At 42.9% G+C, this 17,800-nt stretch overlaps 1 protein-coding gene across 1 annotated transcript in view; it reads right to left on the minus strand.

Moving 5' to 3' along the window:
* LOC115107157 (calpain-2 catalytic subunit-like) overlaps positions 1-17,800 on the minus strand; it is a 78,176-nt gene that overhangs the window by 50,669 nt on the left and 9,707 nt on the right. The window contains exons 4-11 of the mRNA XM_065007807.1: positions 17,289-17,407; positions 16,739-16,872; positions 14,088-14,256; positions 13,932-14,015; positions 11,906-11,991; positions 10,945-11,019; positions 1,434-1,594; positions 487-656 (exon numbers count right to left, since the gene is read on the minus strand). Of these exons, the coding sequence (XP_064863879.1) occupies positions 487-656; positions 1,434-1,594; positions 10,945-11,019; positions 11,906-11,991; positions 13,932-14,015; positions 14,088-14,256; positions 16,739-16,872; positions 17,289-17,407 (998 nt within the window). The remainder of the gene's footprint in view (positions 1-486; positions 657-1,433; positions 1,595-10,944; positions 11,020-11,905; positions 11,992-13,931; positions 14,016-14,087; positions 14,257-16,738; positions 16,873-17,288; positions 17,408-17,800) is intronic.

Consider the following 17,800-nt stretch of genomic DNA (forward strand, 5'->3'; position numbering starts at 1 on the left):
AGCCTCCACATTGTTATATTACTGCTGCTGTTGAATTATTTGTTACTTTTATTTTCAATTTTTTACTTAACACTTATTTTTCTTAAAAATGCATTGTTGGTTAAGGGCTTGTAAGTAAGCATTTCCCCTTTATTTAACTAGGCAAGTTAGTTAAGAACAAATTCTTATTTACAATGACGGCCTAGGAACAGTGGGTTAACTGCCTGTTCAGGGGCAGAACGTCAGATTTTCACCTTGTCAGCTCGGGGATTCGATCTTGTAAACTTTCGGGTTACTAGTCCAACGCTCTCACCACTAGGCTACCTGCCTCCTCACTGTAAGGTCTACACCTGTTGTATTCGGGCGCATGTGACAAATACAATTGGATTTGGTTTTGGATTTGATATTAACAGAACAGAGTACGATGGAGCAAAATAGCTGATTGACGATCTATGCTTCATTGGGAGCGAGGAGCCTAATTAAGAAACATTGGTGCAATATACATACCGCATAGATGGCGAACCCGATGGCACTGAGGTCTTCTCCCATCTGGCGGTTGCGTCGTCCGTCTTTCTGCATCAGGCCCACCAGGAAAGTGCAGCCATCCACACCATCCAGAGGATCATCGTCCACATCCTCCAGACACACCAGGAACTGGGGGTTGGAGCAGAACGTGGCTGGAAGAGAGGAGGGAAATCAGTGCCTCGTTTAAGGGCAAAACGAGACATCGAAATTTAAACCAACCAGTGAAAGACTCTCATACTCCTGTAATATGGGGGCTCGAAATAAACATGAACAAAAATCTCCAAAAACACTCAGATATACTGAAGAAAAAAATATAAACGCAGAACGCAACAGTTTAATAGATTTGAACGAGTTACAGATCTTATAAGGAAATCAGTCATTTTGTTTTTGATTCCACCGGACCAGCTGTGCTGTTCTCCTGCCAATATCCAGCAGTTTCACACAGCCGTTGTAGAGGAGTGGGACCAACATTCCACAGGCCACAATCAACAGCCAGAGCAACTCTATGCGAAGGAGATGTGCCACACTGTATGAGGCAAAATGGTGGTCACACCAGATACTGACTCGTTTTTTTACAAGGTATCAGTGACCAACAGATTCGTATCTGTACTCCCAGTCATGTGAAATCCATAGATTAGTGCCTAACGAATTCATTTTAAATGACTGATTGCCTTTATAGGAAATGTAACTCAAGTAAAATCGATTAAATTGTTGCATGTTGCGTTTTGTATTTTTGTTCCAGTATATTTGGGTGTTTTTTGGAGATTTTGTTCATGTTTATTTCGAGCCCCCTGATAATGCAGAACGAGGAAGTCAAGTCAAGGGAAATCGCAAAACAAACGTCTCTTTCAGAAGCTTTAATAACATGGCTTTTATCTACAGACGGTCAACAACTTCTCCTTTAAACTATTCAGACTTGTTGGATGTACCTGGATGGTTCCTGCAGCCTCCAGCGGTAGACCCTACCCTCCACGTGCCTTTATACTGGTAGTTGTTCCAGCGGCCCACCTCGTCACTGGTCAGGATGTCCGGAGTCAGGTTACAGATCTCCAGCTTGGAGAACTGACGTATAAAGTCTGAATAGGACATCCTGGAGAGACAGAGAGACAGAGAGACACAGAGAGAGACACAGAGAGAGACACAGAGAGAGAGAGAGAGAGAGAGAGAGAGAGACAGAGAGACAGACCCTGGATGAACCAGACGTAAACACTGTGCAGACCACGGTTTCACTTCAAACAACAGTGAAATAAGTTGGGGATGCCAAGCTAAGAACTGCCTCACAAATGTCTGAGTCGAACATCCTGTAGATTCTGGTGGGAAACACTTCAGCATCAGCAGACACGCTGATGAACGCGTTAGCCCGATACGCTTCGGTGTACGTTAATAATGGCTTAGCCCGCACAATAGAGGCTTTTTAACTTTCAAACCCACACAATTGCCTGATTTTAATGCCACTTAGCAACACATTGTTGTTGTAATTTCTACAGATGCCATATCTTAATTTGATCATCCTGTTGATGCAGGAATCTTCCTGCGAGGCAGGAAATACAAACGTGTAGTATTTTCTAGGTTTAAAAAGGCTTCTAAAGTTTTTCATTTCCCGCTTCGAAATGTCCGAGTTGATTTGCCCTAAATAAAATATATCAAGCCCTACCTCACCGTTATTATAATCCACATTTCCTGTTGCCGTAGGATTATTTTCCTGCTGTAGCAGGCTGGCTCAAATTAAGATCCTACATCAGTAGTTCTATTCCTCTGAAACAGCACCTGTGGTTGTCTTGAATGTTTAAATGTTTTATGTGGCTCAGTTGGTAGAGCGTGGCACTTGCAACACCAGGGTTGTGGGTTCAATTCCCACGGGGGGACTAGTGTGGAAAATATATTCATTCACTTCTGTAAAACTTTCTGGATAAGAGCATCTGGTAAATGACTAAAATGTAAATGTACATCTTAGCAGGAAGTCAAGCTGAGGCCCCTGGTCTTTTTTGCAGAGGAGCCCTGCATGCATATCTACATACACATCAATTACACTATATATAGCCTATCTATTATACCAATCAAATGACACTATACACATCAATTACACTATACATATATAATATACACATGTACAGTAGGGCAAAAAAGTATTTGGTACTTATTTTCCACCATAATTTGCAAATAAATTCATTAAAAATCCTACAATGTGATTTTCTGGATTTTTTTTCTCATTTTGTCTGCCATAGTTGAAGTGCACCTATGATGAAAATTACAGGCCTCTCTCATCTTTTTAAGTGGGAGAACTTGCACAATTGATGGCTGACTAAATACTTTTTTGCCCCACTGTCAATAACACTATATATAGCCTATCTATATACAAATCAAATTACACTACACACATCAATTACACTATACATATATAATATTATATATACACACATCAATAACACTATACATACAGTATCTTTCTACACATCAAGACAATACCTAGCCTATCTCTATACACACCAATTACACTATACATACATATATATATATATATATATATATATAATATTATATATACACACACCAATTACACTATACATACAGTATCTATCTACACATCAATTAGGCAATACCTCTCTATACACACCAATTACACTATACATACATATATATATATATATATATATATATATATATTATATATATATATATATATATATAATATTATATATACACACACCAATTACACTATCCATGAAAAGCAAACACAGTCATATGAAACAAATACCAACTCCAGCAACTTTAATGAGTTTTGGAGATCATTCCACAGGAGATGTGTAAACAACTAAAAGCAGATTCATCTAACTGGGAGGGGATTGAAGGTACCCCCTGGTCTAAAGTAGTGCCCTACTACCCTATACACCCTGGTCTAAAGTAGTGCACTACTACCCTATAGACCCTGGTCTAAAGTAGTGCACTACTACCCTATACACCCTGGTCTAAAGTAGTGCACTACTACCCTATACACCCTGGTCTAAAGTAGTGCACTACTACCTTATAGACCCTGGTCTAAAGTAGTGCACTACTACCCTATACACCCTGGTCTAAAGTAGTGCACTACTACCCTATAGACCCTGGTCTAAAGTAGTGCACTACTACCCTATAGACCCTGGTCTAAAGTAGTGCACTACTACCCTATACACCCTGGTCTAAAGTAGTGCACTACTACCCTATACACCCTGGTCTAAAGTAGTGCACTACTACCCTATACACCCTGGTCTAAAGTAGTGCACTACTACCCTATACACCCTGGTCTAAAGTAGTGCACTACTACCCTATACACCCTGGTCTAAAGTAGTGCACTACTACCCTATACACCCTGGTCTAAAGTAGTGCACTACTACCCTATAGACCCTGGTCTAAAGTAGTGCACTACTACCCTATAGACCCTGGTCTAAAGTAGTGCACTACTACCCTATAGACCCTGGTCTAAAGTAGTGCACTACTACCCTATAGACCCTGGTCTAAAGTAGTACACTACTACCCTATAGACCCTGGTCTAAAGTAGTGCACTACTACCCTATAGACCCTGGTCTAAAGTAGTGTACTACTTAGTATACATTTAAGTTAAAAAAGGATCTAAGTGTACTATTTATTCAATTATTTAGGTCACAGGGGTCACCACCTTTGTGAAGGAGCAGTATATGGGCTGCCTTCCAGACCCTGACGATGGTTCCAGGAACCATTGTAATGTAAAACATTTGTGCTAAAGATTCTGCAATCACAAGAGAAGAAATATTCTGCAATCACAAGAGCAGAAAGATTCTGCAATCACAAGAGCAGAAATATTCTGCAATCACAAGAGCAGAAAGATTCTGCAATCACAAGAGCAGAAAGATTCTGCCATCACAAGAGCAGAAAGATTCTGCCATCACAAGAGCAGAAAGATTCTGCAATCACAAGAGCAGAAAGATTCTGCAATCACAAGAGCAGAAAGATTCTGCAATCACAAGAGCAAAAAGATTATGCAATCACAAGAGCAGAAAGATTCTGCAATCACAAGAGCAGAAAGATTCTGCAATCACAAGAGCAGAAAGATTCTGCCATCACAAGAGCAGAAAGATTCTGCCATCACAAGAGCAGAAAGATTCTGCAATCACAAGAGCAGAAATATTCTGCAATCACAAGAGCAGAAAGATTCTGCAATCACAAGAGCAGAAATATTCTGCAATCACAAGAGCAGAAAGATTCTGCCATCACAAGAGCAGAAAGATTCTGCAATCACAAGAGCAGAAAGATTCTGCAATCACAAGAGCAGAAAGATTCTGCAATCACAAGAGCAAAAAGATTATGCAATCACAAGAACAGAAAGATTATGCAATCACAAGAGCAGAAAGATTCTGGAATCACAAGAGCAGAAAGATTCTGCAATCACAAGAGCAGAAAGATTCTGCAATCACAAGAGCAGAAAGATTCTGGAATCACAAAAGCAGAAAGCTGCAGCAAGAAGGGATCAAGCAAATCAGCCCCGGTGTCACCTTCTGACCTTAGTTCTTTAACGTTCTTTGAACGTTACACCCGGTGTATTCTTTTAGAACAATAACAAGTAGAATGTTGTTGAAATGAAGACAAAGATTCACTAGAAGGTTGAACTTCCATCGAAACAACTAAGAGTCTAGGAGAGGGACAGGCACTCGGTTTATTAAACCACCATTTCATTTAAACAAAAAGCCTTCTTCAAACGTTGATCAAGAGCATCACTTATCTTACATGTCTCAGTAATCATGCCAGAGTCTAACATAACTTTCTTATACAGGGAAGGAGAGGACTTTCTACGCTTCAGTGCATTAAATGTTGTACAAAATTGAGATAGAATATAGAAAGTAGCTAGATTTTATTTTCTTGATCGAGGATGAACATGTACTTCTCAATTGCCTGAAAAGCTGCCAATCAGCTAAAGAGTCAGTATCTCTAGTCTTGGCCTGATTTCTCATCATAAAAAGATCTGAAAGTTCCATAGAGAACCAAGTATTTGTTATCTTTTTTACTCAAAGGCTTTTAAAGGGTGCATGTTTGTCTGCCAGAGAGATGCAAAGAGATGAGAACAATTCTGAATCGATCCTGCTATTTCTTTTTCTTCAAATATCTCAGTAATATTGACAGGTAATGGAGGGATCCCCACACAGGAAAGTTAATAGAACAGAAGAGAACTGGGAGGGAACACAGGAGAGTTAATAGAACAGAACTGGGAGGGAACACAGGAGAGTTAACAGAACTTGGAGGGAACACGGGAGAGTTAATAGAACAGAACTGGGAGGGAACACAGGAGAGTTAATAGAACAGAACTGGGAGGGAACACGGGAGAGTTAATAGAACAGAACTGGGAGGGAACACAGGAGAGTTAATAGAACAGAACTGGGAGGGAACACAGGAGAGTTAATAGAACAGAACTGGGAGGGAACACAGGAGAGTTAATAGAACAGAACTGGGAGGGAACACGGGAGAGTTAATAGAACAGAACTGGGAGGGAACACAGGAGAGTTAATAGAACAGAACTGGGAGGGAACACAGGAGAGTTAATAGAACAGAACTGGGAGGGAACACAGGAGAGTTAATAGAACAGAACTGGGAGGGAACACAGGATAGTTAATAGAACAGAACTGGGAGGGAACACAGGAGAGTTAATAGAACAGAACTGGGAAGGAACACAGGAGAGTTAATAGAACAGAACTGGGAGGGAACACAGGAGTGTTAATAGAACAGAACTGGGAGGGAACACAGGAGAGTTAATAGAACAGAACTGGGAGGGAACACAGGAGAGTTAATAGAACAGAACTGGGAGGAACACAGGAGAGTTAATAGAACAGAACTGGGAGGGAACACAGGAGAGTTAATAGAACAGAACTGGGAGGGAACACAGGAGAGTTAATAGAACAGAACTGGGAGGGAACACAGGAGAGTTAATAGAACAGAACTGGGAGGAACACATGAGAGTTAATAGAACAGAACTGGGAGGGAACACAGGAGAGTTAATAGAACAGAACTTCGGAGGGAACACAGGAGAGTTAATAGAACAGAACTGGGAGGGAACACAGGAGAGTTAATAGAACAGAACTGGGAGGGAACACAGGAGAGTTTTAGAACAGAACTGGGAGGGAACAAAGGAGAGTTAATAGAACAGAACTCGAGGGAACACAGGAGAGTTAATAGAACAGAACTGGGAGGAACACAGGAGAGTTAATAGAACAGAACTGGGAGGGAACACAGGAGAGTTAATAGAACAGAACTGGGAGGGAACACAGGAGAGTTAATAGAACAGAACTCGGAGGGAACACAGGAGAGTTAATAGAACAGAACTGGGAGGGAACACAGGAGAGTTAATAGAACAGAACTGGGAGGGAACACAGGAGAGTTAATAGAACAGAACAGGGAGGGAACACAGGAGAGTTAATAGAATAGAACTGGGAGGGAACACAGGAGAGTTAATAGAACAGAACTCGGAGGGAACAATGGAGAGTTAATAGAACAGAACTGGGAGAGAACACAGGAGAGTTAATAGAACAGAACTGGGAGGGAACACATGAGAGTTAATAGAAGAGTACTGGGAGGGAACACAGGAGAGTTAATAGAACAGAACTGGGAGGGAGAGTTAATAGAACAGAACTGGGAGGGAACACATGAGAGTTAACAGAACAGAACTGGGAGGGAACACAGGATAGTTAATAGAACAGAACTGGGAGGGAACACAGGAGAGAACAGAACTGGGAGGGAAACAAGGAGAGTTAATAGAACAGAACTCTGTTAATAGAACAGAACTGGGGTGTTTCACAGGAGAGTTAATAGAACAGAACTAGGAGGGAACACAGGAGAGTTAATAGAACAGAACTGGGAGGGAACACAGGAGAGTTAATAGAACAGAACTGGGAGGGAACACAGGAGAGTTAATAGAACAGAACTGGGAGGGAACACATGAGAGTTAATAGAACAGAACTGGGAGGGAACACAGGAGAGTTAATAGAACAGAACTGGGAGGGAGGGAGAGTTAATAGAACAGAACTGGGAGGGAGAGTTAATATAACAGAACTTGGAGGGAACACAGGAGAGTTAATAGAACAGAACTGGGAGGGAACACATGAGAGTTAATAGAACAGAACTGGGAGGGAACACATGAGAGTTAATAGAACAGAACTGGGAGGGAACACGGGAGAGTTAATAGAACAGAACTGGGAGGGAGAGTTAATAGAACAGAACTCGGAGGGAACACAGGAGAGTTAATAGAACAGAACTGGGAGGGAACACAGGAGAGTTAATAGAACAGAACTGGGAGGGAACACAGGAGAGTTAATAGAACAGAACTGGGAGGGAACACAGGAGAGTTAATAGAACAGAACTGGGAGGGAACACAGGAGAGTTAATAGAACAGAACTGGGAGGGAACACAGGAGAGTTAATAGAACAGAACTGGGAGGGAACACAGGAGAGTTAATAGAACAGAACTGGGAGGGAACACAGGAGAGTTAATAGAACAGAACTGGGAGGGAACACAGGAGAGTTAATAGAACAGAACTGGGAAGGAACACAGGAGAGTTAATAGAACAGAACTGGGAGGGAACACAGGAGTGTTAATAGAACAGAACTGGGAGGGAACACAGGAGAGTTAATAGAACAGAACAGGGAGGGAACACAGGAGAGTTAATAGAATAGAACTGGGAGGGAACACAGGAGAGTTAATAGAACAGAACTCGGAGGGAACAATGGAGAGTTAATAGAACAGAACTGGGAGAGAACACAGGAGAGTTAATAGAACAGAACTGGGAGGGAACACATGAGAGTTAATAGAACAGTACTGGGAGGGAACACAGGAGAGTTAATAGAACAGAACTGGGAGGGAGAGTTAATAGAACAGAACTGGGAGGGAACACATGAGAGTTAACAGAACAGAACTGGGAGGGAACACAGGATAGTTAATAGAACAGAACTGGGAGGGAACACAGGAGAGTTAATAGAACAGAACTGGGAGGGAACACAGGAGAGTTAATAGAACAGAACTCGGGGGAACACAGGATAGTTAATAGAACAGAACTGGGTGTGAACACAGGAGAGTTAATAGAACAGAACTAGGAGGGAACACAGGAGAGTTAATAGAACAGAACTGGGAGGGAACACAGGAGAGTTAATAGAACAGAACTGGGAGGGAACACAGGAGAGTTAATAGAACAGAACTGGGAGGGAACACATGAGAGTTAATAGAACAGAACTGGGAGGGAACACAGGAGAGTTAATAGAACAGAACTGGGAGGGAGAGTTAATAGAACAGAACTGGGAGGGAGAGTTAATAGAACAGAACTGGGAGGGAGAGTTAATATAACAGAACTTGGAGGGAACACAGGAGAGTTAATAGAACAGAACTGGGAGGGAACACATGAGAGTTAATAGAACAGAACTGGGAGGGAACACATGAGAGTTAATAGAACAGAACTGGGAGGGAACACGGGAGAGTTAATAGAACAGAACTGGGAGGGAGAGTTAATAGAACAGAACTGGGAGGGAACACATGAGAGTTAATAGAACAGAACTGGGAGGGAACACAGGATAGTTAATAGAACAGAACTGGGAGGGAACACAGGAGAGTTTAATAGAACAGAACTGGGAGGGAACACAGGAGAGTTAATAGAACAGAACTGGGAGGGAACACAGGATAGTTAATACAACAGAACTGGGTGTGAACACAGGAGAGTTAATAGAACAGAACTAGGAGGGAACACAGGAGAGTTAATAGAACAGAACTGGGAGGGAACACAGGAGAGTTAATAGAACAGAACTGGGAGGGAACACAGGAGAGTTAATAGAACAGAACTGGGAGGGAACACTTGTAGAGTTAATAGAACAGAACTGGGAGGGAACACAGGAGAGTTAATAGAACAGAACTGGGAGGGAACACAGGAGAGTTAATAGAACAGAACTGGGAGGGAACACAGGAGAGTTAATAGAACAGAACTGGGAGGGAACACAGGATAGTTAATAGAACAGAACTGGGTGTGAACACAGGAGAGTTAATAGAACAGAACTGGGAGGGAACACAGGGGAGTTAATAGAACAGAACTGGGAGGGAACACAGGAGAGTTAATAGAACAGAACTGGGAGGGAACACAGGAGAGTTAATAGAACAGAACTGGGAGGGAACACAGGAGAGTTAATAGAACAGAACTGGGAGGGAACACAGGAGAGTTAATAGAACAGAACTGGGAGGGAACAGAGGAGAGTTAATAGAACAGAACTGGGAGGGAACACAGGAGAGTTAATAGAACAGGACTGGGAGGGAGAGTTAATAGAACAGAACTGGGAGGGAGAGTTAATAGAACAGAACTGGGAGGGAGAGTTAATATAACAGAACTTGGAGGGAACACAGGAGAGTTAATAGAACAGAACTTGGAGGGAACACAGGAGAGTTAATAGAACAGAACTGGGAGGGAACACAGGAGAGTTAATAGAACAGAACTGGGAGGGAACACAGGAGAGTTAATAGAACAGAACTGGGAGGGAACACAGGATAGTTAATAGAACAGAACTGGGTAACACAGGAGAGTTAATAGAACAGAACTGGGAGGGAACACAGGGAGTTAATAGAACAGAACTGGGAGGGAACACAGGAGAGTTAATAGAACAGAACTGGGAGGGAACACAGGAGAGTTAATAGAACAGAACTGGGAGGGAACACAGGAGAGTTAATAGAACAGAACTGGGAGGGAACACAGGAGAGTTAATAGAACAGAACTGGGAGGGAACACAGGAGAGTTAATAGAACAGAACTGGGAGGGAACACAGGAGAGTTAATAGAACAGGACTGGGAGGGAGAGTTAATAGAACAGAACTGGGAGGGAGAGTTAATATAACAGAACTTGGAGGGAACACAGGAGAGTTAATAGAACAGAACTTGGAGGGAACACAGGAGAGTTAATAGAACAGAACTGGGAGGGAACACAGGAGAGTTAATAGAACAGAACTGGGAGGGAACACATGAGAGTTAATAGAACAGAACTGGGAGGGAACACATGAGAGTTAATAGAACAGAACTGGGAGGGAACACAGGAGAGTTAATAGAACAGAACTGGGAGGGAGAGTTAATAGAACAGAACTGGGAGGGAGAGTTAATAGAACAGAACTGGGAGGGAACACATGAGAGTTAATAGAACAGAACTGGGAGGGAACACAGGAGAGTTAATAGAACAGAACTGGGAGGGAACACAGGATAGTTAATAGAACAGAACTGCCCCCTAGTCACAAAATTAATCACACAGTGCCATCACTTATGAGAAGGACAACTCTTAATGACACAGTGCCATCACTTATGAGAAGGACAACTCTTAGTGACACAGTGCCATCACTTATGAGAAGGACAACTCTTAATGGCACAGTGCCATCACTTATGAGAAGGAAAACTCTTAAGGGCCCCAGGGGGCAGTGGCCGACTTACCAGAACTCCCCATCCTCAGCAACATGATCCAGCTTCAGCTTCTCGTCGGGACGGACATATTTCCATTCACTAGAACTGATCAAAGGGATCCAGCAGTCAGTGTAAATAGTGGGGGGGGTGTTTACAGGAGATCATGGTAATAGTGGAGGGAGGTTTTACAGGTGATCATGGTAATAGTGGAGGGAGGTTTTACAGGTGATCATGGTAATAGTGGAGGGAGGTTTTACAGGTTATCATGGTAATAGTGGAGGGAGGTTTTACAGGTGATCATGGTAATAGTGGAGGGAGGTTTTACAGGTGATCATGGTAATAGTGGAGGGAGGTTTTACAGGTGATCATGGTACTAGTGGAGGGAGGTTTTACAGGTGATCATGGTAATAGTGGAGGGAGGTTTTACAGGTGATCATGGTAATAGTGGAGGGAGGTTTTACAGGTGATCATGGTAATAGTGGAGGGAGGTTTTACAGGTGATCATGGTCTGTGCAGTAAGCAGAGATATTGTACACTAACAAGCAAAACGGCAGTAACTGCTCATAGCGTGGAATTGAGAAAAATGGTTTTCATTTACCTTAGTTTCACAGTAACCTTATCCAGTTACTGCTAACATGACCTCCATTTTCTCCTAAACACAATACAATAGAGGCAGGATACTTGTCCACGTGACTAAACGTGTATTTAATGTAGCAAAAAATTTTGGACCAATTTAGCCATTACTGCCTTTGTGCTTGGTAGGGCAGTTTCCCACTCTCAATATTGTTTGGTGTAGGTCTTCCTTGTGGACACAGTGGGCATATCGTAGCCTGGTACCAGACCTCTTTGTGCTGTCTTGCCAACTCCTTTGGTGACAATGAGCATTGAAGTTGACAAGACAGCACAAACAGATCTGGGACCAGGCTGTAGAGCTTGTTGGTCTTGTAGTCTATTTCAGTGTACTGCTTGGAAGTCATGATCATTCCCTCACCCATCACTCCAGGGCCCAGTCCACTCCACCTGTCCCCAGGGGTTCCTGATGCGAATCAGCTGGACCGGGTCTCTATGGAGATGGACCTGGATTGAGAACAGGACTCACTTAGGCCTGTGGTCTTATTTAACACAATCAGTACTGTGTTTTTCCCCCATATGTTTGTGATTTTATTGAAAGGGTAGGACCTGACCCCAGATGAACCTGGGGTTAGAGCCCATCAGAAAGACAGATGAACCTGGGGTTAGTGCCCATCAGAAAGACAGATGAACCTGGGGTTAGTGCCCATCAGAAAGACAGATGAACCTGGGGTTAGTGCCCATCAGAAAGACAGATGAACCTGGGGTTAGAGCCCATCAGAAAGACAGATGAACCTGGGGTTAGAGCCCATCAGAAAGACAGATGAACCTGGGGTTAGAGCCCATCAGAAAGACAGATGAACCTGGGGTTAGTGCCCATCAGAAAGACAGATGAACCTGGGGTTAGAGCCCATCAGAAAGACAGATGAACCTGGGGTTAGAGCCCATCAGAAAGACAGATGAACCTGGGGTTAGAGCCCATCAGAAAGACAGATGAACCTGGGGTTAGAGCCCATCAGAAAGACAGATGAACCTGGGGTTAGAGCCCATCAGAAAGACAGATGAACCTGGGGTTAGAGCCCATCAGAAAGACAGGTGAACCTGGGGTTAGTGCCCATCAGAAAGACAGATGAACCTGGGGTTAGTGCCCATCAGAAAGACAGATGAACCTGGGGTTAGAGCCCATCAGAAAGACAGATGAACCTGGGGTTAGTGCCCATCAGAAAGACAGATGAACCTGGGGTTAGTGCCCATCAGAAATACAGATGAACCTGGGGTTAGAGCCCATCAGAAAGACAGATGAACCTGGGGTTAGTGCCCATCAGAAAGACAGATGAACCTGGGGTTAGAGCCCATCAGAAAGACAGGTGAACCTGGGGTTAGAGCCCATCAGAAAGACAGATGAACCTGGGGTTAGAGCCCATCAGAAAGACAGATGAACCTGGGGTTAGAGCCCATCAGAAATACAGATGAACCTGGGGTTAGAGCCCGTCAGAAAGACAGAAGAACCTGGGGTTAGAGCCCATCAGAAATACAGATGAACCTGGGGTTAGAGCCCGTCAGAAAGACAGATGAACCTGGGGTTAGAGCCCATCAGAAATACAGATGAACCTGGGGTTAGAGCCCGTCAGAAAGACAGATGAACCTGGGGTTAGTGCCCATCAGAAAGACAGATGAACCTGGGGTTAGAGCCCATCAGAAAGACAGATGAACCTGGGGTTAGAGCCCATCAGAAAGACAGATGAACCTGGGGTTAGAGCCCATCAGAAAGACAGATGAACCTGGGGTTAGAGCCCATCAGAAAGACAGATGAACCTGGGGTTAGAGCCCATCAGAAATACAGATGAACCTGGGGTTAGAGCCCGTCAGAAAGACAGATGAACCTGGGGTTAGAGCCCATCAGAAATACAGATGAACCTGGGGTTAGAGCCCGTCAGAAAGACAGATGAACCTGGGGTTAGAGCCCATCAGAAAGACAGATGAACCTGGGGTTAGAGCCCATCAGAAAGACAGATGAACCTGGGGTTAGAGCCCATCAGAAAGACAGATGAACCTGGGGTTAGAGCCCATCAGAAAGACAGATGAACCTGGGGTTAGAGCCCATCAGAAAGACAGATGAACCTGGGGTTAGAGCCCATCAGAAATACAGATGAACCTGGGGTTAGAGCCCATCAGAAATACAGATGAACCTGGGGTTAGAGCCCATCAGAAATACAGATGAACCTGGGGTTAGAGCCCATCAGAAATACAGATGAACCTGGGGTTAGAGCCCATCAGAAATACAGATGAACCTGGGGTTAGAGCCCATCAGAAATACAGATGAACCTGGGGTTAGAGCCCATCAGAAAGACAGATGAACCTGGGGTTAGAGCCCATCAGAAATACAGGTGAACCTGGGGTAAATGGTGCTGGTACAGTGTGGACACTGTGATATGTAGGTACTTTACCTCTTCAGCACCGGTGACAGAGTATGCGTGTCCCTTCACCAGTTTAAGAGCTGTCACTGCCTCTGTCTCATAGGAATTGGTGATCTAAAAAATAAACAATTGTGATGTTAGTATCTAAATCAATCAATTAATCAATTGAAATATTGATCAACCTACATCAATGGAACAGCCCAGTAGAGAGCCCAGGCCCAGAGCCTTCTCCATGATCTTGAAGAGGTGAGGAGGAGCTTTGTCCAACTGGTAGTTCTCTGCTATCCCTCCTGTGAAGTCCTCAAAGCCCTCAATGGTGGAGCCACCTGACAGAGACTCATAGCATCCATTCACCCTGAGACAGAGACAGAGAGACAATATATTCAGACTCATAGCATCCATTCACCCTGAGACAGAGACAGACAATATATTCAGACTCATAGCATCCATTTACCCTGAGACAGAGAGACAGACAATATATTCAGACTCATAGCATCCATTTACCCTGAGACAGAGACAGAGAGACAATATATTCAGACTCATAGCATCCATTCACCCTGAGACAGAGACAGACAATATATTCAGACTCATAGCATCCATTTACCCTGAGACAGAGACAGAGAGACAGACAATATATTCAGACTCATAGCATCCATTCACCCTGAGACAGAGGCAGACAGACAGAAAATATATTCAGACTCATAGCATCCATTCACCCTGAGACAGAGACAGAGAGACAATATATTCAGACTCATAGCATCCATTTACCCTGAGACAGAGACAGAGAGACAATATATTCAGACTCATAGCATCCATTCACCCTGAGACAGAGACAGACAATATATTCAGACTCATAGCATCCATTTACCCTGAGACAGAGACAGAGAGACAGACAATATATTCAGACTCATAGCATCCATTCACCCTGAGACAGAGACAGACAATATATTCAGACTCATAGCATCCATTTACCCTGAGACAGAGAGACAGACAATATATTCAGACTCATAGCATCCATTTACCCTGAGACAGAGACAGAGAGACAATATATTCAGACTCATAGCATCCATTCACCCTGAGACAGAGACAGACAATATATTCAGACTCATAGCATCCATTTACCCTGAGACAGAGACAGAGAGACAGACAATATATTCAGACTCATAGCATCCATTCACCCTGAGACAGAGACAGACAATATATTCAGACTCATAGCATCCATTTACCCTGAGACAGAGACAGAGAGACAGACAATATATTCAGACTCATAGCATCCATTCACCCTGAGACAGAGGCAGACAGACAGACAATATATTCTGACTCATAGCATCCATTCACCCTGAGACAGAGACAGAGAGACAATATATTCAGACTCATAGCATCCATTTACCCTGAGACAGAGACAGAGAGACAATATATTCAGACTCATAGCATCCATTCACCCTGAGACAGAGACAGACAATATATTCAGACTCATAGCATCCATTTACCCTGAGACAGAGACAGAGAGACAGACAATATATTCAGACTCATAGCATCCATTCACCCTGAGACAGAGGCAGACAGACAGACAATATATTCAGACTCATAGCATCCATTCACCCTGAGACAGAGACAGAGAGATAGACAATATATTCAGACTCATAGCATCCATTCACCCTGAGACAGAGACAGAGAGACAGACAATATATTCAGACTCATAGCATCCATTTACCCTGAGACAGAGACAGAGAGACAGACAATATATTCAGACTCATAGCATCCATTTACCCTGAGACAGAGGCAGAGAGACAATATATTTTTTATTTTATTTATTTATTTCACCTTTATTTAACCAGGTAAGCAAGTTGAGAACAAGTTCTCATTTACAATTGCGACCTGGCCAAGATAAAGCAAAGCAATTCGACACATACAACGACACAGAGTTACACATGGAGTAAAACAAACATACAGTCAATAATACAGTAAAAAAAAACAAGTCTATATACAATGTGAGCAAATTAGGTGAGAAGGGAGATTCAGACTCATAGCATCCATTTACCCTGAGACAGAGACAGAGAGAGACAGACAATATATTCAGACTCATAGCATCCATTTACCCTGAGACAGAGACAGAGAGACAGACAATATATTCAGACTCATAGCATCCATTCACCCTGAGACAGAGACAGAGAGACAGACAATATATTCAGACTCATAGCATCCATTTACCCTGAGACAGAGAGACAGACAATATATTCAGTGACACAGTGAGGTCCAACAAGTATTGGGACAGTGACAAGTTTGTTATTGTTTTGGCTCTGTACTCCAGCACTTTGGATTGGAAATTATATAACAACTATGAGGTTAAAGTACAGAATGTCAGCTTTAATTTGAAGGTATTTTCATCTATATCAGGTGAACAGTTTAGAAATTACAGCACTTTTTGATATTTGTGTCTCATCATTATTCACAATTTATTTAAGTAGGCAAGTCAATTAAGAAATTCTGGTGCCCATCAGATTCTTATGTTCTTGCTTTCAAATTCTTATTTTCAATGACGGCCTAGGAACAGTGGGTTAACTGTCTTGTTCAGGGGGCAGAAGGACAGATTTTTACCTTATCAGCTCGGGGATTTGATCTTGTAACCTTTTGGATACTAGTCCAACGCACTAACCACTAGGCTACCTGCCACCCCTGGTGCTGTGTCTTAGCATAAACCATGTATGTATTATGGTGCTGTATCTTAGCATAAACCATGTATGTATTATGGTGCTGTATCTTAGCATAAACCACGTATGTATTATGGTGCTGTGTCTTAGCATAAACCATGTATGTACTATGGTGCTGTATCTTACTTGGCGTAGGCCTTCTCCAGCAGGGCGCTCCAGAACTCAGAGCCCTCGGCTGAGTGAACAAACAGCAGCTTTCCATCTCTGGTGGGCAGCCTGTCGTCAATCACCACGTCCACCCACTCACCAAACTGCCAGAACTGAAGAGGACCACAACAGACAACATTCCATAGAATGTCTCAACGTGTCACAAAGAGAGTGAATCACATGGCAGAACATGGAGAAGCATACTGGACACTACAACTGTCTCTAAACCTAGAAACGATCTAACTTCCACAGGCGTAAAACAAGTCCCCTATGACAGAAAATAAAGGGAAAATTCACTAAGGATCTTGGAAAAACATGTGTACTTGTCTTTCTCACACTAGCAATGACTGACATACTGTATGTGACTGTTTTATCTACCTTAGTTGAATTCAAGTTGCCCCTGGATAAGAGTGTTTGCTCAATGAACAATATGTAAATGTCAATGAATGGAGAGTGTTGAGGATTGGGAAAAACTAGATGTTAAAACCTTTGACCCTTAACTCGTGACCCCTAACCCCTGACCCCTGACCTGGAAGTGAAAGATGCCAGCGTAGCGGTCAGTGAAGCTCTGTTCAGGAGGAACAACCCTGGCCAGCACTCTCTCGTCCAGGGTCAGTGATGCAATAGCAGCCAGCAGCCAACAGTCCCCTGTAATACACACACACACACACACACACACACACACACACACACACACACACACACACACACACACATATATATTATATATATATAAAATATAAATATATATATATTATACTTGTGCCAGTCTTGTAGTACTGTATGCAATATTCAGAGACACACTCGTCTGGTTCTGCCAGATTACCGCATACAACAAACATCCTGTTTTGTCATAGTTACAAAACTGTAACAATGGAAACATCTCAGCGATATTGACAAGGGAGGGAGGGAAACAGGAGAGTAAATACAACCGTTGGTGTTGTTTTCATAAAGTATGTGTTTGAAGTTTTAACACTCTGAAACTGGCGCAACTTTGCAAACGCAGTCTCATAATAATATTATTGTGTATGAATTCATTTT

Source organism: Oncorhynchus nerka, linkage group LG23 (assembly GCF_034236695.1).
Source record: "Oncorhynchus nerka isolate Pitt River linkage group LG23, Oner_Uvic_2.0, whole genome shotgun sequence".
NCBI lineage: Eukaryota > Metazoa > Chordata > Actinopteri > Salmoniformes > Salmonidae > Oncorhynchus > Oncorhynchus nerka.